At 39.2% G+C, this 22,717-nt stretch overlaps 1 protein-coding gene, 1 long non-coding RNA gene and 1 pseudogene across 2 annotated transcripts in view; 1 reads left to right on the top strand and 2 right to left on the bottom strand.

Moving 5' to 3' along the window:
* Positions 1-22,717, top strand: part of LOC134754506 (uncharacterized) — a 157,206-nt gene that overhangs the window by 107,731 nt on the left and 26,758 nt on the right. The window lies entirely within an intron of this gene.
* LOC134754768 (uncharacterized) lies at positions 5,560-6,631 on the bottom strand. Its single transcript, XM_063691108.1, has one exon. It carries the CDS (start codon positions 6,629-6,631, stop codon positions 5,723-5,725), a length of 909 nt encoding a protein of 302 aa, XP_063547178.1. The 3' UTR covers positions 5,560-5,722.
* LOC134754767 (uncharacterized) lies at positions 8,324-9,374 on the bottom strand (annotated as a pseudogene).

Below are 22,717 nucleotides of genomic sequence, written 5' to 3'. Positions count from 1 at the left end.
GTATGTATTTACATATTTAAAACAAACAATAATAACATTTTTTACTAATCAGTTAAATAATAACATTAGGTAATAATCCGTTTTACAAATAATCAACTATTAAAATATTCCTCTCTAATGTTACAGACTAAAAACTAAAACTATATTTAACAAAATTAATACATATATGCCCTTTTTAAACAATATCGGCTTTTTTACAATATATAGGTATTACAGACAAATTTTTAATAAACTAAAATAACGTTTTTTTATACAATGTAAATAATAAACAACCAGTCAAACAGTAATGAGTTATACATACATAAAATATAAATTACTAACTAAAAATATAAATAAACATGCATTGGTACAATATAAATAAAGATGTAGATATATTCAATTAATAAATAACAAAAATCACGACTACTTTTTTTAACTAGTTTCTTCATCTTCGGAATCTTCTGTCACATTAATTATGACAGAGGGGTGCCCATAATCTCGTTTCATTTTCTTTTCAATCTCTACAACATGCCTGCAGCAATTTTTCCATTGGCCACTAGTGCTGTTGACGATGTCTCTGATGTGTTTTAGCACCGCCTCGCTAAATTTGGGATCAGTGTTTCTTTTCCTGACACTTGTTTTCAGATTACCCCACATTAATTCTATGGGGTTAAGTGTGCAGTAATATGGGGGTAATCTTAGCACTTTACAATTATTTTCTTTCGCCATTTCGTCTACATAATAAACTTTTTCGAAATTATGTTTCTTCAAAATAGTTAATAATTCTTTTTTAGTGGCTTTTGCCGGGTAACTAATCCCATTCTTGTGCAAGAACGCTTGAATTATGCCCTTCCTTGTATTGGTGCAGGGAACTAATTCTTTCTGACGCGAGTGATAGGATGCGTTGTCCATTATTATAACGCTTTCCGCTGGGATATTTGGTAATAGTTGCTCCCTGAACCATGTTTCAAACAGGCTTGCTGTCATGTCCTGATGGTAGTCGGCGCTGCAGTTTGCAATATTTTTTGCTGATAGAAGTAATGCGCCGTCTACCCAACCACTTTCAGAGCCAGCGTGTAGTATTATTATGCGTTTTCCTCTAGACGCCGGCACATTTAAAGCACATCCACTGCTTCCATTGGCCCAACCTTTTTTTACGACATCGTGTGTATCATACCACGTTTCATCTAAATAAAAAACAGGCTTTCCCTGCTGTCGGTATTCTTCAATTTTGTTTAAGTAATCGTCCCGCAGGTTTATCAATCTCGGAGAGTCCAACAACTTTTTTCTTGTATCTAATGTCTTGTATTGATATCCCATCTCCTGCAATATTTTGTAGAGATATGATTTTTTGTACGGAAAAGTGCCCCCTTCCTTCGTGAGCTCTTCGTAAATCAGCGGAACCGTCGGTGAAATGTTTTTTGCATACAAATTATTGATAATTCGATCAATAAAGTCTTTTGCAAAACCGTCAATTTTATGAAACTTTGATTTAGTCATTCGTGTTCGCTGTTGTCGATCGCGATTGGCCACTATTCTCTTCACACTCCTTGTACTCGTATTTGTGAGAAACGCTGTACGTTTTACGGAGCCACGTCGTCCAATTTCACCTCGAACTCTGTCATATACTTGAAGAACACTACGTCGAGTACTAGCGTCCAAATGCCGCGATCCTCTTGTGGTCCGTTTATCAACCACGGGCACATTCGAGTGATGGCTGCTAAAGCTTGCATTTATTATCGGCGGCTGCGACACGTTATTATCGGGGGCTTCCCATGGTCGGAACATGACGCTGATATTAGCGCCTTCCCATGGTCGAAATATGACGGTGGTCTTAGCGCCTTCCCACGGTCGGAACATATTTACAATCGAATTATAAATATGCGATCGAAAGTCCAGTAAAACACAGCCAGGGGTCGAACAAAACTCAGTACACCAAGGTCCAAACAGTAGCAAGCAAAATCCAAAAAAACTGAGCCAGGTCGTAATAAAAAGAGCGGTATAGAATAAAGAGCACATGTATATGGGTATAGTATTCGTATATGACTGCCCACCTTCCTATAACTGGACGGTCCAAGTATTTTTTTCGGAACGTATGATAATGAGTAGTATTTTAATGCCATTACAGCTTTTGTTTACTTAAGGCAAGTACCAATTATTTATTTGTGAAACACATTTTAACAAGACTATGACCTTATGGCAGTCCACACTGGCTGTTAATACAAAGGCGTTATAATTATAGTATCGTGTGAAACAAACGATGTATTATTACAAAAAATAAACCAATATTCATTAAATTTAGCTGCTTCCGCAATTTAAATACTACCTGAAACGATGTGCTCAATATGATTACTTAGGTGTAAACAACTAATATGACAACAAATATTAAAAATCATACGCTTTACAATAATAGATGCCAATTTATTATTTAGTTGCCAAACTATCATTTCAAGATCCCAATTATTATTTTTGTGGTTTGAATTTGATGCTAGTTTTTTTAATAATATGATGCTTATATTTGGAGTTAATAAATTATTGGCCTTTAAAATATTAATACACGGCCAAATTATATTATTATATATTATGCCCAATGAAAGTTCCTGTTTAATATTTTAGTTGCCCAGTGAATAATAAGCCTTAAATAAATACATACTTGTCATGAATCCATCAAAATGTTTTAATCGCAATCCGTCTCTGTTCCTTACCTGGTTCGTGCATCGTGGCGAGCGCGGGCTAGTCCAACGCTAAAAAAACCAGTGTAAGTGCGCTCTCCGATAACGCGCCTTTGTTACGCATATCGATGACACATTTTAGACTGGTTCTGTAGCGTTCGACTTGCCGGCACTCAGTAACCGCAAAGACCACACAGCTAAGGAATATGTTTTCCCATTAGTTCATTTTAAACCTTATTGCAATCTCCATAGAGTGGTAATTGAATAACCGGTTAAAACGGCCATACCATTTTTTTATGCTAGTAAGTAGCACGTGCGGTTTCATTTAACAATAGACAAAGGATAAGCCGAAAGGGGACTGTTTGAAAACTACGAACCATACCACAAAGGAACGGACGCAAGACTTGCCATCAAACTTCTTGATCTTGCAAAGCTCATTGTGACTACCACGGTCGCAAGTAACATTAACGCTTATCGGCGCCGTGCTAACAACAGGTTCTGCGTTCGGAGCAGGCAAAACGGTCGCGGCAGCCGTGTCCCTGATGGAATTAAATCTAGCTGTAAGAGCTCGAAATTCTTGGTCGCAAACTTCATACATGGGCTTGGTCGATTCATCACATACTATACGGTTGAGACGGTGATGCAAGTGATTTAAAAGGTTTTGTGTGCGAAGCAAAACGTTCCGACTGAACTTTAGCGAGAGCATCACTGACATCCTTCAAGTCGGCAGAGACAGAGAAATTGCTTTCTAAAATATCCTCGGAAGGAAGCAAAGGCCCTAATTTCGAAATTTGTTTCCGCAAGTCCTGGACAGTGGATGCCGGCGTGTCACCACGTATGCTAACTTCATACTCCAACTCCGGCTTTTGGAGTGACAAAAATTTCACGGGAAATTCCATTTTGCTAAAATTTAAATAAAAATAATAATAATTTACCTAGTAATAATAACGTGCAAAATGGCAACCGTGGAAAGTGTTGAACGCTTGGTTTTAACTAACACTACTCCGCCTGTTACAATAATAAACTACGTAACGTTCTGGTTGGCAAAAAATAAAAACGCAAATTAAAAAATAAAAATAACAAGCACAAAAATAAAAAACAGAAAAAGCATTAAATAATCGCAACTAGTGTGTACCACAAAACTACATAATATATTATTGCACAATAAAAAAATATTAATAAATTATTTGACCGACTGTACTAGTCTATACTGCAATAGCACAGGGTGATATAAAAAATCAGAATAAATTAAAACACAAAATAAATTAAATTATTATAGAATATTAAAATTACAATTTAATTATTAATAAATAATTAAAATTATTACTGTAACGTCCGCTGTCATCGTGAGGGGGCTTGCTCAATAAAACACAAGGTTTAGTTCCGTCCACGTACGACACGTCCACCGTCTGTCTGATCTACCCACAGAATGGTCATGACAGCTGGCGGCTCGCCGTGCACATTTATTTATGTATACATTACAATTATTATTATTGGGGTACACCTTAGTTACATGCAACCAAAAAAAACAACGTTTCACAAAAATAAAAACACAACAAACACATAAATTCTGCGGGGCAAATTTAGACCATTTAGACCACGTTTAAGGCGCCAATGTAACGTTTAGGGAAGTTAGGTCCCTAAGTTGGTAGGGAAAGTAAATAAGTAACTACCAACTCGTTAACAAAATTAATGTATTTAAAAAAAAAAAAACTAAATAGGGTCGTGGGTGGTCAAGGCCCGTCCAAAATTTGCACCCGAGATCCGGTACTGCCCTGGCTGACCGAAGGTCCGGATCCGGAGCAGGTAGGTCCCACGTCCCACTCGGCAGCGCTTAAGAGGAGCAGGGGGCGACGGCGGGCGAACGGCTATGGCTCCAACCCTGCCGCCGAGGTGGTAGGTGGCGTGTTGGTATGGTTGTCGGCCGACGGTCTTCTTTTTTAATTATAATGACGCACCCTGTGAATTTCCAGACGTCTTAGAAATGTGTTCCTGCTCGCTCTGCTTTTGTTAACACCCTGTGATGATGATGATGGGACCATGGTAAAGCAGGTGCACCTTAAGCAGAAAGCGTGTTTGTGTTCACAAGTAGAGCGGAGTTACAAAAATGAAACAATAGGAATGTTATTAAAATGCGGAATATTGCGTAAGCAGAACAGCTACAGATATAGCATAGATATTGCACAAATATTTTAAGAATGTTAACATTTTATGGGGCAAAGGGTCTCATTCTTCAATCTTTTGTAACCCTTTGAATTTCCAATATCCAACCTGGATTGTATAATGGAAATTACCCTTGTACAGTCAGCATCAAATCCAAAGTGATGGTCAAAGTGGCCAAATACATTGAGACACTTCCTTATTACTATGGTAACATTGGTAGCTTCCACCGTCACTATCTATTTGATGAGACTGTACTAGCTTGCAGTCACCTTCAAGCTTCGCTATCTATAGATAAATATTGCAACTAAGATAAGAGTAAAATAGGAAGGAAAAAGAAAGCACCCACTACCATTTCAGGTATGTGGATCTTCTTCTTTGTCCGTCCCTGCTCCCGTTATCTGGGGTCGGGTCTCCTCACATTTCTGCGCCAGGCCGCGCCTCACATTTCAGGTATGTGGATAGGACAGAAAAAAATAGAAGGGTCCTCATAAGATCACACTATGCTTAGTATGCTGACATATAACTATGTGACACTTTTTAAGCGTCTTATTATTGACTTGTTTTTGCTGCATGGTGATTGATCAGATCATCAGATCATAGATATACACTAATCAGGGGAGGAGTTGGTTATAATATTTGTGTGCTTAGAGCTTTCTTTAGATTTCTATTTCAGCACTTACCATCAGGTGAGATTGCGGTCAAATGCTTGCCTTTTTGTAATAAATAAAAAAGTTGCAAACATAAAATAATACAAAGGCACCTCAGCGGTAAGATTCCTTTGCCATAAAGCTATGCCACAATTTAACTTTCAGCTTTGGCATAACAAAGTTGAGATCTACCCAGAATAAATTCTAAACAACTAAATTACAAACTTGATCAAAAACTTAAAATAAAAAATCTAAAAACAATCAGTCAATATACCTGCTGTCAAAATCATTGTTATACCTAGAATGTGTGTCGTCAATGTATCTAAGTGATCTCTTGTTCTGTGGAGGTGGGTTACTCAGCTTGAAGAACATAGCTAACAGTAAATAAAATCCTCCAACAATATTGCTCAAAAAATCTAAAAAACCCAAAAACGCTGGAGTTGAATTTTTAACCAAAATTAACAATTTTCTCAACAAAACTAAAATAAAATTGCCAAGGAAGTTGATAAATGCAGTGCTCCCAGTAAAAACTGCAATAACAAGTGCAAATATGAAAGTAAAGAATTCTTTTACATTGGTTATAGATAAACCACTTTTTAAATTAGCTTTTATCTCGTGAACAGAGTCACTAATAGCCTCAATAGGCTTTTCAACTTTGCCTTCACTTTTTTCCTTACTCTTGCTTGTACCTCCAGACCCTCCAGTCAGTATAGACTCCAATTCAAGAAATGCATCTGATATGTGCCGCAGACACTTAACACTCACTATAATTTCTTCATCCCTGAATTTAAGGTTCTTCACTTGAAACCAAAACACCCCGAAGGGTTGGTTGTCTATTTCGGTCCAGATGCATACGCCAGATGTGTAACCAAGTGGTTCAGAGTCAGTGATGCCTATCCATTGGATGTTTGGACAAACAATATGGAGACTGTTTTGCACTTCAAGCAAATCTCTCTTCAAGTCAACCTCAGCCGGACTAACAACAACAACATCTCTGTAGCCAATGCGTTGATTAATTAGCCGCCTTTCTATGTAGCGACCCAAGAAAATTCGAGATTTCAGCAAGTCCTTTGCGAGATTTTTCTTCTTCACAACATTTATGTCGCCGTGATCGTGGCTCTCTTGCGAAAATCCCGTTGAATCGAACTGCGCGCTTCTAATAGGACTCATCTTTCTATTAAACATAAATAATACAAACTGGTAATTTGGCTATCTTGATTTTTAAAGAAATAATAATGAAATAATGAATGCACTGACTGGCAGTGTTACCAGCCCGTATTCCCAGTTTCGGACGATGTTTAATCTAAAAAGGGACCACAATGGGACCAAAGATTGATACAACTCCGTAATAGATGGATACAGTCTAAGGAAAAAATGTGCCTCAAAAATCACGAAAATTTGATTCTCGATCAGATGTCGCTACTACCTTTGGCCTACACTCGTATAGAAGGCGTTGACGGTTTTGTTTGTTATTTAACAATTTTAACGCATATATCAGTGAAAGAACATGGGTTAAAATAATAAAAATAATTAATGCAAATAAAAAAAATCATTAATCCATATTTAAATACATTTTATCGTATTTTTATAAATCTTAATTTTTAGTTTTAAAGTGTGTCGATAGATGGCAGTGAATTTACTGTGGTTACAAAATTTACTATGACAGTACCGCTCTATAATATTATATCCTCTTTGATGGGACGAAAACGTCGGCAGTCGGCCATATTTGGAATTCTGGCCAATGAGGACAGACGTCAATATGGTGGATGACAGTGTTGACAGTTACCGCCCCTCAAGTATGGACAGTCAAACCTGTCCGCAATAGAGCGCAGGGTGGGGTGGGGTGGGGTGGGTTATGCCAAACAGCTAGAATGGAATGGGATGAAACAATAGGAATGTTATTAAAATGCGGAATATTGCGGAAGCAGAACAGCTACAGATATAGCATAGATATTGCACAAATATTTTAAGAATGTTAACATTTTATGGGGCAAAGGGTCTCATTCTTCAATCTTTTGTAACCCTTTGAATTTCCAATATCCAACCTGGATTGTATAATGGAAATTACCCTTGTACAGTCAGCATCAAATACAAAGTGATTGTCAAAGTGGCCAAATACATTGAGACACTTCCTTACTACTATGGTAACATTGGTAGCTTTCACCGTCACTATCTATTTGATGAGACTGTACTAGCTTGCAGTCACCTTCAAGCTTCGCTATCTATAGATAAATATTGCAACTAAGATAAGTATAGAATGAAAGCCAAGGGTCGCAATAAATAATCTGTATAATTAACTTGAACCAACGAAAGTACAATTAATATTAACAATTATCAAGACAACCTCCTCGCACGAAGTCAAGTACAAAAGTGAGGCGCGCCCGTCTTCTCCCTTCCACCATAACTTGGTGGCGTGAGAACCCGTCGGCCCCACTGCTCGCTGCTCGGATGTGACGTCAACCTACGTCACCAAGTGCTGCCATCTCGCGGCGACAACATAAGAGTAAAATAGGAAGGAAAAAGAAAGCGCCCACTACCATTTCAGGTATGTGGATAGGACAGAAAAAAAATAGAAGGGTCCTCATAAGATCACACTATGCTTAGTATGCTGACATTTAACTATGTGACACTTTTTAAGCGTCTTATTATTGACTTGTTTTTGCTGCATGGTGATTGATCAGATCATAGATATACACTAATGTATGTTATCAGATGGAGGAGTTGGTTATAATATTTGTGTGCTTAGAGCTTTCTTTAGATTTCTATTTCAGCACTTACCATCAGGTGAGATTGCGGTCAAATGCTTGCCTTTTTGTAATAAAAAAAAGTTGCGAACATAAAATAATACAAAGGCAACTCAGCGGTAAGATTCCTTTGCCATAAAGCTATGCCACAATTTAACTTTCAGCTTTGGCATAACAAAGTTGAGATCTACCCAGAATAAATTCTAAACAACTAAATTACAAACTTGATCAAAAACTTAAAATAAAAAATCTAAAAACAATCAGTCAATATACCTGCTGTCAAAATCATTGTTATACCTAGAATGTGTGTCGTCAATGTATCTAAGTGATCTCTTGTTCTGTGGAGGTGGGTTACTCGGCTTGAAGAACATAGCTAACAGTAAATAAAATTCTCCAACAATTTTGCTCAAAAAATCTAAAAAACCCAAAAACGCTGGAGTTGAATTTTTAACCAAAATTAACAATTTTCTCAACAAAGCTAAAATAAAATTGCCAAGGAAGTTGATAAATGCAGTGCTCCCAGTAAAAACTGCAATAACAAGTGCAAATATGAAAGTAAAGAATTCTTTTACATTGGTTATAGATAAAGCACTTTTTAAATTAGCTTTTATCTCGTGAACAGTGTCGCTACTAGCCTCAATAGGCTTTTCAACTTTGCCTTCACTTTTTTCCTTACTCTTGCTTGTACCTCCAGACCCTCCAGTCAGTATAGGCTCCTATTCAAGAAATGCATCTGATATGTGCCGCAGACACTTTACACTCACTATAATTTCTTCATCCCTGAATTCAAGGCTCTTCACTTGAAACCAAAACGCCCCGAAGGGTTGGTTGTCTATTTCGGTCCAGATGCATACGCCAGATGTGTAACCAAGTGGTTCAGAGTCAGTGATGCCTATCCATTGGATGTTTGGACAAACAATATGGAGACTGTTTTGCACTTCAAGCAAATCTCTCTTCAAGTCAACCTCAGCCGGACTAACAACAACAACATCTCTGTAGCCAATGCGTTGATTAATTAGCCGCCTTTCTATGTAGCGACCCAAGAAAATTCGAGATTTCAGCAAGTCCTTTGCGAGATTTTTCTTCTTCACAACATTTATGTCGCCGTGATCGTGGCTCTCTTGCGAAAATCCCGTTGAATCGAACTGCGCGCTTCTAATAGGACTCATCTTTCTATTAAACATAAATAATACAAACAATAATGAAATAATGATATAATGAATGCACTGACTGGCAGTGTTACCAGCCCGTATTCCCAGTTTCGGACGATGTGTAATCTAAAAAGGGACGGTTTTTATCACAATGGGACCAAAGATTGATATAACTCCGTAATAGATGGATACAGTCTAAGGAAAAAACGTGCCTCGAAAATCACGAAAATTTGATTCTCGATCAGATGTCGCTACTACCTTTGGCCTACACTCGTATAGAGGGCGTTGCGGTTTTGTTTGTTATTTAACAATTTTAACGCATATATCAGTGAAAGAACATGGGTTAAAATAATAAAAATAATTAATGCAAATAAAAAAAATCATTAATCCATATTTAAATACATGTTATCGTATTTTGATAAATCTTAATTTTTAGTTTTAAAGTGTGTCGATAGGTGGCAGTGAATTTACTGTGGTTACAAAATTTACTATGACAGTACCGCTCTATAATATTATATCCTCTTTGATGGGACGAAAACAAAGTTGGAACATTTTTATCATAATTTGTGTACCTGCGATCAATGCAAATAGTCAAAAATATCAAAGTTAGTGTGTCGTTAGTACATTAGGCTTCTTCAAAACAGGCAAATGATCGATGTATAGACAAATACATAGGTAAATGCTACTTAGTTACTCGATATTTACCGTCGATGGACGGTATTTCGGTAAAGATTTTCAAAATCTTTTATACTGGACGCTTGATGCCCAAAAGGGACGGTAGTTCGGAAGGGACTACAAAGGGACGGTGTGGCATTAAAAAGGACGGAAAATCTTCCTATTTGGGACGATCTGGCAACACTGCCAAGGAGGGCAAGGAGCGCAGCTGGCGGCGTGGATCCGTCGGTAAAGCAGTCGCATAAACGGCGCGGGTGAGAAAGCGAGACAGCAAGCATCTCCGTCGGTAAAGCAGCCTGCGGCGACGGATATTCGTCGGCAGTCGGCCATGTTTGGAATTCTGGCCAATGAGGACAGACGTCAATATGGCGGATGACAGTGTTGACAGTTACCGGGTCTGACTGGCCCGCGGACAGCGGCGCGGGGGCAGCGATCGAGAACCCGGCTTCTTCGATCTTTCCATGACGTCACTCAATGGACCAGTCGCGAGTATAGTCAGTACGGATAAAAAGCGAACGCCCGATAACATGCAATACCTATGAAATAAAACTATGAAAACGGATTATATCGCGTATATTGAATTTATAATACATCCCGACGTTTCGAACTCTTTACAGCGTTCGTGGTCAACGGGTGACTGAGGAAAAATTACAAAATGCAAAAATACCCACATACTAAAATAATGAACAATCATAGACTACAAACTTTAAGGCTGGTTGTACATGCAAAATCGGTTCATAAGGCTAGTTATACACTATAATTATTTTTCAAGTAAAGATATATATATATACGCGATAAAAAACTATGCCGGCTCCAACCCTACACCACGGACCCGAGAAGATTTAATTCCCTCCTAAATTGTAGGAGGGTATCCCAATATGGGACCGGCAACAAACTCGGCGGGACACATCTTTTCAAAACATCAGAATGTCCAGCATCATCCAACACTACGGTCTCACAGTCTATGTCTCGCTTGCTCCTTTATCAGGTGGACTACAGGATCCCAAGCTGGTGGTAGAGAAAAGCCATCTTCCCTATTAAAGTTTGGATATTTCTTAATCTCAATGGCCTCGCGCAGCATTCTGGGTATGTAACGCTTCTCCTTGGCAAGAACCAGAGGCTTATCAAACTTGATTGAGTGATTGGCTTTATCCATGACATGCTCACAGACAGCAGACCTAGGTCGACGGTGCTTGACATCAGCTATGTGTTCCTTCACCCGAGTGGAAATGCTCCGTTTCGTCTGCCCGACATATGATAGGCCACACTCACAGTCCAGCCTGTACACTCCTGCAGTCTGTAGAGGGGTATTGCATTTTACAGGCCTCAGGAATTGTGACATCTTCTTCATTGGCTTGAAATATGTTTTTATAGAAGCACGCTTCAAGATGTGGCTGATCCTGTCCGTGACCCCCCTGACAAAAGGCAGAATGGCAGGCCTGCGCTCAACTGTGGGGATCTTAATGTGGGACCTCCGGTTGACCCGCGGTATCCTGAGCTCGTTTGCCTGGAGCGCGCGCCTGGCATGCTGGAGCTCCGCGGCCAGATGCTTTGTACTTAATACTTCAGATTATAACCAGAAAATTAGGGAATTATTAGCGGATACTACAACCTACAAACATGTAAAGACGGACCCGACTATGAAAGTATTGAAAACCACTAAAGAACTAATTAGTGATTACTCGGACAGCCTTGATCTGAATGTTGCAAGTTTAGTTCCTGACTGCCCCGTGCCTCCAAAGTTGTATGGGTTGCCAAAAATACACAAACCTAGTGCCCCACTACGTCCCATAGTGAGCCAGATAGATGCTCCCACATATAAATTGGCTCAGTACCTCGCGGGAGCCCTCTCAGCATTACGTGGTAACACTAGCACGCATACAAAGGATTCTTACCATTTCATCGGTGAGATTAAAGACCTAACATTGACTGATGATGAGATCATGGTCAGTTTTGACGTCCAGTCGCTATTTACAAGCCTACCGGTACAAGACTGCATTGAAATTGTCAAGAAGAGGTTATGTGAGCAGAACATGTCAGAGGAATATGCTAAGCTGTTGGAACATTGCCTTACATCTGGCTACTTGCTATGGAATGGTGAATTCTACCTTCAAGTCGACGGCGTGGCCATGGGGTCTCCGGTGTCTCCAGTAGTCGCTGACATCTTTATGGAGGACTTCGAGGAGAGGGCACTCTCATTGGCTCCTGTGCGACCGAAGATATTTAAAAGATACGTAGATGACACTTTTACTATACTTCAAAAAAGTAGTGTTTCAACTTTCTTGGATCACCTAAATTCCATCCATAGCAAAATAAAATTTACTATGGAGTTGGAAAAAGACTGTTCTCTCCCCTTCTTAGATGTATTGGTAAAAAGAAATCCTGATAACACCCTAGGTCGCACTGTGTATAGGAAACCTACTCATACGGATAGGTACTTAAATGGCAAATCGCATCACCATGCCAGTCAACTTGTTACAGTATGGCAAATCTTTGTTTCAGAGAGCCCAGAGGATATGTGATGACCAGCATCTGGCCGCGGAGCTCCAGCATGCCAGGCGCGCGCTCCAGGCAAACGAGCTCAGGATACCGCGGGTCAACCGGAGGTCCCACATTAAGATCCCCACAGTTGAGCGCAGGCCTGCCATTCTGCCTTTTGTCAGGGGGGTCACGGACAGGATCAGCCACATCTTGAAGCGTGCTTCTATAAAAACATATTTCAAGCCAATGAAGAAGATGTCACAATTCCTGAGGCCTGTAAAATGCAATACCCCTCTACAGACTGCAGGAGTGTACAGGCTGGACTGTGAGTGTGGCCTATCATATGTCGGGCAGACGAAACGGAGCATTTCCACTCGGGTGAAGGAACACATAGCTGATGTCAAGCACCGTCGACCTAGGTCTGCTGTCTGTGAGCATGTCATGGATAAAGCCAATCACTCAATCAAGTTTGATAAGCCTCTGGTTCTTGCCAAGGAGAAGCGTTACATACCCAGAATGCTGCGCGAGGCCATTGAGATTAAGAAATATCCAAACTTTAATAGGGAAGATGGCTTTTCTCTACCACCAGCTTGGGATCCTGTAGTCCACCTGATAAAGGAGCAAGCGAGACATAGACTGTGAGACCGTAGTGTTGGATGATGCTGGACATTCTGATGTTTTGAAAAGATGTGTCCCGCCGAGTTTGTTGCCGGTCCCATATTGGGATACCCTCCTACAATTTAGGAGGGAATTAAATCTTCTCGGGTCCGTGGTGTAGGGTTGGAGCCGGCATAGTTTTTTATCGCGTATATATATATATCTTTACTTGAAAAATAATTATAGTGTATAACTAGCCTTATGAACCGATTTTGCATGTACAACCAGCCTTAAAGTTTGTAGTCTATGATTGTTCATTATTTTAGTATGTGGGTATTTTTGCATTTTGTAATTTTTCCTCAGTCACCCGTTGACCACGAACGCTGTAAAGAGTTCGAAACGTCGGGATGTATTATAAATTCAATATACGCGATATAATCCGTTTTCATAGTTTTATTTCATGAGTAACTATCGCGGTAACCGAAGACAATATTATGCAATACCTAATTCATCATAATGTTTTCCTAATTTTACTTTACTATAGTAAATTAGAATAAGACCATTAATGTAAATATAAAATTGATTAATTAAATTGTATAAATACATAATTAATTGTTTCTAATAATTAATAAAAATAATAATTGATTAGGATTAAAAATAAAATAATAATTCATGCAGTAATAATTTAAAATCTGTTATAAATAATTTAAATCCTAAAATTGTGGTAATTTAAAATGTAAAAATAAAATAATAAAAGCTTATAAATAAAATAATAATTCATGCAGTAATAATTTAAAATCTGTTATAAATAAGTTAAATCCTAAAATAATGGTAATTTAAAATGTAAAAATAAAATAATAAAAGCTTATAATTAAAACATGTACGTGCAACGTTACAGCATCACTAACCATGGCCGATTTTGAAGTAAAATCGCATTAAAATTTTCCATAAAAGTGTGAAAGTATGAATTATACATATTATTCGGACTCATGTTGGAAGACAGAAAGGGTAGCGCCTGAATTAAAATTAAAAATCCTTACAGTCTCAAACACCACTAATTGGCCTAAGTGGTCTGATTCTAAATTGCTGATTGTCATTACAAGAAGTAATAATAGAGATGTCAACTGCAAACATTACACACGTTTCATTTAGGATTTTAGGCAGGTCATTGATGTATATATATCAAGAATAATAGACACGAGAGGGCGCCACCTTGTGGTATTGAGCTTATTATTGGCAGTGAGTCGGATATAATTTTATGAATATTTCCGGGTATTTTGTCAATATTTTGAATTTCGACGTATTGTATGCGGTTTTGCAGATACGATGAAAACCATTTGTGATATGTCTCACGATAGCTTAAATTCGATCATATTTATAAACATATATTATTGACCGAGTGAGCGTTAGCGTTAGCTTTCGTTTGTCCAGCTCTACGGTCGCATTACTTAACATGAACATAATTTTTAGGGTTCCATAGTCAAATAAGAACCCTTATAGTTTCGCCCTGTCCGTCTACCTGTCTGTCTGACCGCGGCTTTGCACCGGAATCGTTAGTGCTAGAAATCAATTAATTCGACAAAGTGGTAAAATTAAATAAAATAAAAAATCTTTTTTACGGTGCCTCCCCTACACGTAAAGTGGAGGTGATTTTTTTATGTTCAACCCTATGGTGTGGAGGTGCCGTTAGATAGGTCTTTCAAAACGAATAGGGGTCTTTAATAATATTTTTTGATAAAGTAAATATTTTGGGAAATAATCGCTCCAAAATAAAATAAAAATGATGTCCCCTCTAACTTTTGAACTATAGTCCAAAAAATATGAAACAATCATAAAAATACAGCTTAATAAGGATATTCAATGAAAACTATAGCAAATATGATCAGTTAGGCCGTTTTTGAGTTATCGCAAAAAGTTTTCCCTTCATAGTAAAAAGGCGTACCAAGCGCTGTGAAGATACTCCCTTTTGCTTGTTACGTACATGATACTTACTAATAGCACCCGTTTAAGATCTATTGTGACGGACGGGTAACTACGGAACCGTACACTAAGCATGGCCTGATATGCTCTGGCCGATTTTCAAGACAAAATCGTGAAGAAACCTGCCTACATAACCCTCATCCATGAGAGGAAGCCCGTGCCTAGTAGTAGGACGAATATGTGTAATGTGTATAATTTATAAATAATATTTATGGTAATTACAAGCACAAAAGATTATTTGTAAGTACTTACTACCGATAATTTTCTAATGTTTGCCCACCAAACATCTCGAATGTACTCCCAATTTCTGATTTGGTTCACAATCCCCAAGCTTTGGGCGTATGCACCGATTTCTTTCCAGGGGCCCGTTTCTCAAAAGCTTGTAACTTGTAATACAAATGGAAGTCCCTTTCTAACAAAAGCTGTCAAAAAGTGACATCCGCTTGTATTACAAGTTACAAGCTTTTGAGAAACGGGCCCCAGGCGTTACTGCGAATATCTTTAGTAACCGTAGTTGAAAAAGGGCCGAACAAAACATCTTTATGCTGTTTCATTTTTGTTAAAACACACATTTTAGTTTTTGTTGCTCTTCTCTTTTACCAACAATGTTTGATAATGATAATTCGCGTGTTTGATAATTCGGAAAAAGCTCTTGTTGGTGGAGTAACCGCCACTCCGTTCTTCTTTCTATTACCACTGTTTTGAGCTCCTGATACGTCACTAAGTTACCCCGTACACCGGAACCATAACTGCGTTAATCCGGTACTGCTACGCGAAAATGGTACTTAGAAACCTTTCTAGCGAAGATACATAAAATGCGCTAATAAGTCGGATTTCGATTTACTACCATTATAGTTACATTGTTACTATGCGAACAGTGTAAACCCTTTGAACACAAAACTTAATCAACTTTATCAACTATTCATTATGTAACAAGATTTTTGTTTATTAAAAAAATTAACAGACGACAAAAATTGGCCTATCGCTAAATTTCTCCCAGTGCGAACTTTTAATCACCGATTCCTGTCCGGACAAGGAAAATACAATCGACCTTTTTAGACAACTCGCGCCGGGTATCAACCTATCAATATTATAAACACAGAATCGCTTCATCTCCTTGGTTGTCCCGTCTTAGATCAACCCTTTGAAAACTTCGTCGACTCAATAATTCAAAATTTCAAAGCAACATCACACCGTTTGGCCAAAATTAATCTTCATTCAGCCTATTCAATCATTAAGCATTGTCTTTTCGTCTCAAAATTTACACATATACTTCGCGGAACCCATTTTTGGAAATACCCCACTTTGGTTTCAAAATTAGATAAGTACATTAGTGTTAGAAACACTCATCTTCAATATTTCTTTTGACAATAGATCTTGGGCCCAGGCTTCTTGCTTCTTGTGTTGCTCTACCTGCGTTCTTGTCCTCGGTGCATGGTGCTCAAAACCTTATAGAGAAAATATTAGATCCTCCCATTGGATCCATGGAAGCCGCACACTGCTCCGAGGCCAAAAACGTTTGGTCCATAACCTGTCCCGATACGGACCCGCCTGCCAATCCCTGCTCGCAGAGGCAATGGGACGAGCCGCTCTGTCAACTAGTACGGAAAAACCTTTTAGATACGTCAACTAGTTCGGCACACCGTGCTCGTCTCCTTGCGACTGCGGAGTGGGAGTCGGGTCTGTGGCTGCAGGCGCTTCCCTCTCCAAACATAGGTACTAGATAACACTACCTTCCACCTGGCACCTAGCTTACTGCGGCGCCATGGTAGACATACTGGGCATCATGGCCTCTCATGTGTCCGGAGCGCTGGTAGGATCTCCCGCCACGCCAGTATTAACGATGTCATCCGTCAGGCCTTTGTCAGTGCGAAAGTGCCGGCAGTCCTCGAGCCCAGCGGGCTGGCCAGGGACGATGGCAAGAGGCCTGACGGAATGTCATTAGTGCCTTGGAGCATGGGTCGGCCGCTAGTTTGGGATGCCACTTCCGTTGATACCCTGGCACCGTCCCATGTCCAAGCACCAGCGCCGCCGCTGGCGCTGCGGCATCCTCGGCCGAAAACCTCCTGCGCCGCAAATATGCCGCCCTAGGAAGCAGCAACCAGGCCATGGGGGCCAAGTGCGCGTCGGCTATAGGGGTCACAAAACCGCCGCCGGTGGGGTCGCGCATGAGTACGCAAGCGTTCCTGTAACCCCACCAATAGGGCGGCGAGGCGGCATATGGGGGGTTTTTTAGTGGGTACACCGTGGGCCTCATTAGCCTAGACGGGAGTCCCACATAACTACTCAGGGCACCCCCCGTACCCGGGTGGTATGCGGAATGCATTTTTCCCTCCTAAAAAAAGGGGGTCACAAAACCGTGCGTATTTCATAAAACCGGTTCTTTGTTTTTTTTTAAAACATCAAAACCGGGTTTCCGGTTTTTTCGGTGATTTCGTGTTAGATCCGGGCGTAAAAGGAAACTATGAGAAGTCCATGTGAAGATATATATATTGTCAAGAGAATAAGCACTGATACAAATTTAGACTATTCAGCAGCAAAGTCGAAAAGAATGTGACGGCATCACGCACGCGAACAAAAGCTGTATATTATTCAAACTTGTCTCAAGCACAGAATAACTAATATTACTACCGTACAGAAAATTCACTCCTTCACAAAAGCCAGATTTAGGTATAAAATTATACCTACACTCGCCGCCTGCAAGCAAAATTGAAACTTATAACCGCGCACGAACCGTGAATCTTCTTTGCGCGCCGCAGTTTTATGACCGAGCTGCGAGTGTCGGCACGGGGTTGTCACTTGACAAGTTTTTGTACCTATACCTACTGATTTATTATTTTTAAGATAAATATGTAGGAATTACAAACATATTTTTTTTTGCCGGAGATTAGTATGTCTGATTCTCACGGAAGTAGGTATGCCACAGAAGTACTTATTCCTTTGAAAATATGTCGGTCATATATATAAATATGTATAGTCCGGAATTTAAAAAAAATGTTTTTTCTGCTTCCTTGTTCTTCCGTTTATTCAGACATCCGTAAACAGAACATTATCTTTTATACAGATTAGATCGCGATTTTTTAGGTTTCGAATTTAAAATTTCGCGCGAGCGCCACGTGACACGACTATTGTGCGAGCCGAGCGGCAGCCCACTGCCATACACCTGCCCGGGCGGTGTGCCGGTCAAATATACCTAAACTGCGCAGTGACACCCCCCTGTCTCAAGCGCGTTTATGCAGTTACCTATAAAACAAGATTCTTTCAGTTTACGAAGACACATTCTAACACTGGCCCTTAAACCAAAGCACTCTTGTTTGAACACACAAACACAAAACTAAAGTAGTGACCACACTTCACTACAACATAAAGTAAATTAACAAAAACATATGCACTGAACTTTCGCTACACTTCATCAACAAAGTTCAGTTATCGACATTTTGAATTGTAATTCAATAAATGTTTATGAAATAAACGAGCCTTTTAATTTCATGTAATCACTATCATGTTTGACTTAACCAACAAGTAACCATGATGGTAATTACACACACAACTATTACACAATACATAGTTTAAATTCAATTACCTATGTGAGCTATCTCACAAAGTATATCTGCCCACATATCATTAGTATTTAGATACTCAATAATAATCTTATTACTATTTACAAGTTCTCTAATAAAATGATGCCGTATATCAATATGTTTTGTCCTAGCATGATGTAAAGAGGTCCTACACAATTTTAGCGCTGACTGATTGTCTTGAAAAATTGTCGGTACAATTTCTATGTTTATAATTTCTTTCAGAAATGTACGAATAAACAAACCCTATTTACAAGAATTTGACAAAGAGTAGTATTCGGCTTCGGTAGAGCTAAGACTAACTGTCTTTTGCTTGCGACTTTCCCAAGTAACCACTGACTCACCTATTTTGAAGACATAGCCCGTGTACGACCGGCGGTCCACGTCGTCCCTGCCCCAGTCTGCATCCGCATATCCAGTGATGTCCAGCTGCTGCTTGCCTTTCTTAAAAGTCAAACGGAGATCCAAGGTACCTTTCAAGTAGCGCAGGGCTCTTTTGGCTGCTTTCCAGCGGGTCTCTGTAAATGATGCATTAAATTTGTAACCAGTATATTACGCTATGGACTATATGTAGGTTCTCTCAGTGTCGTGGGTCTCGACGCCTTTATCACAATACCCGTCTGGCAGTTTCCTAAGGTGTCTCCTAGTAGATAAAGTATATTAAGCTAAAGAAAGATTGGGCGCCAGCACACATAAAGCGTGCAAAAGAAGGAAGATTAATATGAGATGAAATAAACTATTGTTTGAGCTCAGTTACACATTTAATTACAATCCATAAATAAATGGATGACGGGCAGTGGGCCTGATACAGAATTTACATTACTTATGGTAATTATGCTATGAACTATACTATAATGAGACGTTAAACGTGAGAAAGTCTATGAAGTTCTGTTTCTATGCTTAACACTTCGCACTTGAAATCAAGGTTAATTAAGTCTTAAAAGATCACTAAGAGAAATTAGAGTTGACCACACCTGAGACACATGTTGCTACAGAGGCAGCAGAACTGTGGCCACGTGCCATCCCAGTGGCGCGCAGCAGACGGCAGGAGTTCTACTGGTACGCCACAGCCGCGATGAACAGCACGGAGTCACTAGGACGATACCGCAAGAGCAGGCTGCGCCAGCACGTTCCAGAAGATAAAACCAGGTATGCAGGGGCACAAGGAAGGATGCCGTGGGGAAGGAAGGAAGGAAGGACCGGCTTTCAAGCTACGAACAAAATTCCACATTGAAACACATGTTGGCAAAATTGGCATGTTGTACACCTCGATTTCATCTTCCACGAAAACAGACCAGACAATAATTAAAACTCCTACATTACTCTATTATTCATGAGAAAACTATTTAATTTAACCCATGGTCATTATTGCCACGTGTGCACAAAGACAAAGAAAACTTCACTTTTCTAAATTAAATCACAAATCCTTACCCGGACTTTTGATGAAATTGTTGGTGTCAACCTCTAACATGTTGACCCGAAACCATATTAAATTGTTCCCACAAGGGATTCAAAAAGCAGAGAACGCCATTGCCACGTTGTTCTATAGGTAACAAAGAAACCAAAAATTAATACATATCAGCACGGAGAAATTGGGCCGTGCCTTCACGATGACAAATATCAAGAAAGTTACCTTGCTACGGGTTATAAGCTGTAATGCTTAGTGTGTTTGCATTTTAGGGCTGCTTGCCCGAAGAGATTTCCTTTCGTGTCACGTTTTACATCGCCGTCAGATTCCAAGTGATCGAGCATTGCCCACCTTTCCACGTCCTCACGTACGAGTATTAAGTTGCCACAGAGTACAAAAAAAAACTCACACTCAGTCATCGAAATTATCTTTATAGTCGGTCAAACCAATTTGTCAGTCAGTAACAACCAGGAAAATTACATTCATCCCTTTCTTTCGGGCGCTAGTACTAGTGTAAGACAAAGATGGTATGACTCTCTCTGTCTACGTTTGAAATGTGACAGTCGAGTCGAGTGATAATGTGGCGAAACATCTGAAAACACGCCTTGCAATCAATGTTGCCAGGTTTTATGCAAAGGTGTTACCCGACCTCGACAGATGGCGTTAGGAGTATCAAAACGAGATTGATTCCTATATAAGCCAAAACCCAAGTTACGATTTTAAGACCGTAACAAATTGACTCAAGTAGCTAACAGCGGATGCGATGTCTGGTCGGGTACAGATAGCAATATACATAAGAGAACCTACAAGACCTCTATAATCATAGGTATCATCTCTTTGATTGCCCTTAGGTAATCTAAGTCCTGTTTTCATGGGAGTAGGCGAACACTTACACTCTTCCATTTTATATTTCTTCAGCACCATCGCGATGTAACTCGATTGATCGAGAGTAATTTTGTTTTCATCTCTACACAATCTCATACCTAACACCTGATGAGCTGGCCCTAGATTTGTCATATCAAATTCCTTTGACTTTGACATCTAGCTTATCACGTTCATCACCTGTTGAAAACAATATTATATCATCAACGTACAGAGCAATAATTATAAGCGAGCTGAAAATAAACACAAGTCTCAGATGATGACTTGTTGAACTTCAACTTACAACATAGAAAATGATCAATCTTCTCGTTCCAAGCCTTTGAGGCTTGTTTCAACCCGTAAATGGCTTTATTTAATTTGTAGACCTTACTTTCTTGACCTTTAGCTACAAAGCCTTCCGGTTGTTCCATAAACCCAGTTTCCTGCACGTCACCGTTGAGAAATGCTGTTTTTACGTCAAGATGTTCAATATTCATACTGTACTCGACCGCTAAGGCTAACAGAGTACGTATAGTGGAGTATCTGACAACCGGTGAAAACGTCTCCGCATAGTCTACGCCATATTGTTGCGTGTAGCCTTTAGCTACTAGACGTGCCCTATATTTCAGTAGTTCACCGTTCAATCCACGTTTCACTTTGAACACCCACTTGCATTTGACAGGATTTTGTGACTCGTCGATCTGTCAGTGTCCAACTCTCGTTCTTAATAAATGAGTTGTACTCACAAGACATTGCTTCCCTCCAATTGTCAGCATCTGGACCACTCAGTGCTTCTTGTACCAAAATAAATCCAAAATGTAGTAAACCCGATGAACTGTCATATTCCGAAGTATCCGTACTCTCCTCCTCTGGAATATAAGTTTCATCGGCCGGATCATCACATTCACTAGAACTAGACGAGTCATACTGTATTGTGATCGTACTCGTTCGATCGCTCGTACTCTGAGAATTTCGTGACAAATTAGCATCATCAGACGTACCGCTCACTACCGATGTTTCTGGTTGTACAGAAGTTGGGTCAGACAATTCGGTTTCAACATTTTTATTTACATTATTATTCTCATTTTGTGTAAATATTTCAATTGACTCAATGACATTGTCAATGTCATCATTTGATATTTTTTACACGACTGCCCAAAAAAAGGAGTGTATTGTTTTCAGCGTTCATGTTTGTATGTATGTATGTGAGTTTCTTTATTCCACCATAACTTCTAAATGCCTTAACCGATTTAGACGTATGATATATCATTAGAATCCTTACGTCATCCCGGGTGACATAGGATATGTGACGTCATTATAAAAACAACATGGCGGACGTAATACACAATAACGCGCGACATTTGAAAAAAAAAAACTTGCAAACTTATCGAGTGGGGTATCAAAATGAAGAGCGTTGAGAGACGATTCAAAATATATATGCAACATATGCGTTTGATTCTTACTTTAGTACAATAAGGATTTTTAAAATATGTTAAGAAATTAAATCCTTCTATCTTATTTAGTGACGTCTTAAATTTAAAAGAATTTTACCGCTGATCATAAAAGTATACGTACATAAAAAGATAATATGGTATAATGTAAATTTAAACTAAACACAAAGATTTTAAAATCGCGCTATTGAAATATTTAAAATCAAAAATTTGTGTGAACTTCTATTTAAACGATGATATTCGTATTGCTTATAAATTTGTACTTGTCTACTGATTTAAACCGGTTGTAAAGGAAAAAAAAACAGATTTTGTTTGAACTCGTGCATAGGT

The sequence above is a fragment of the Cydia strobilella genome, chromosome Z (genome assembly GCF_947568885.1).
Source record: "Cydia strobilella chromosome Z, ilCydStro3.1, whole genome shotgun sequence".
Classification (NCBI taxonomy): Eukaryota; Metazoa; Arthropoda; class Insecta; order Lepidoptera; family Tortricidae; genus Cydia; species Cydia strobilella.
Note: the sequence above shows the minus strand (reverse complement) of the source record. Positions and strands in the feature narration are given on the sequence as shown.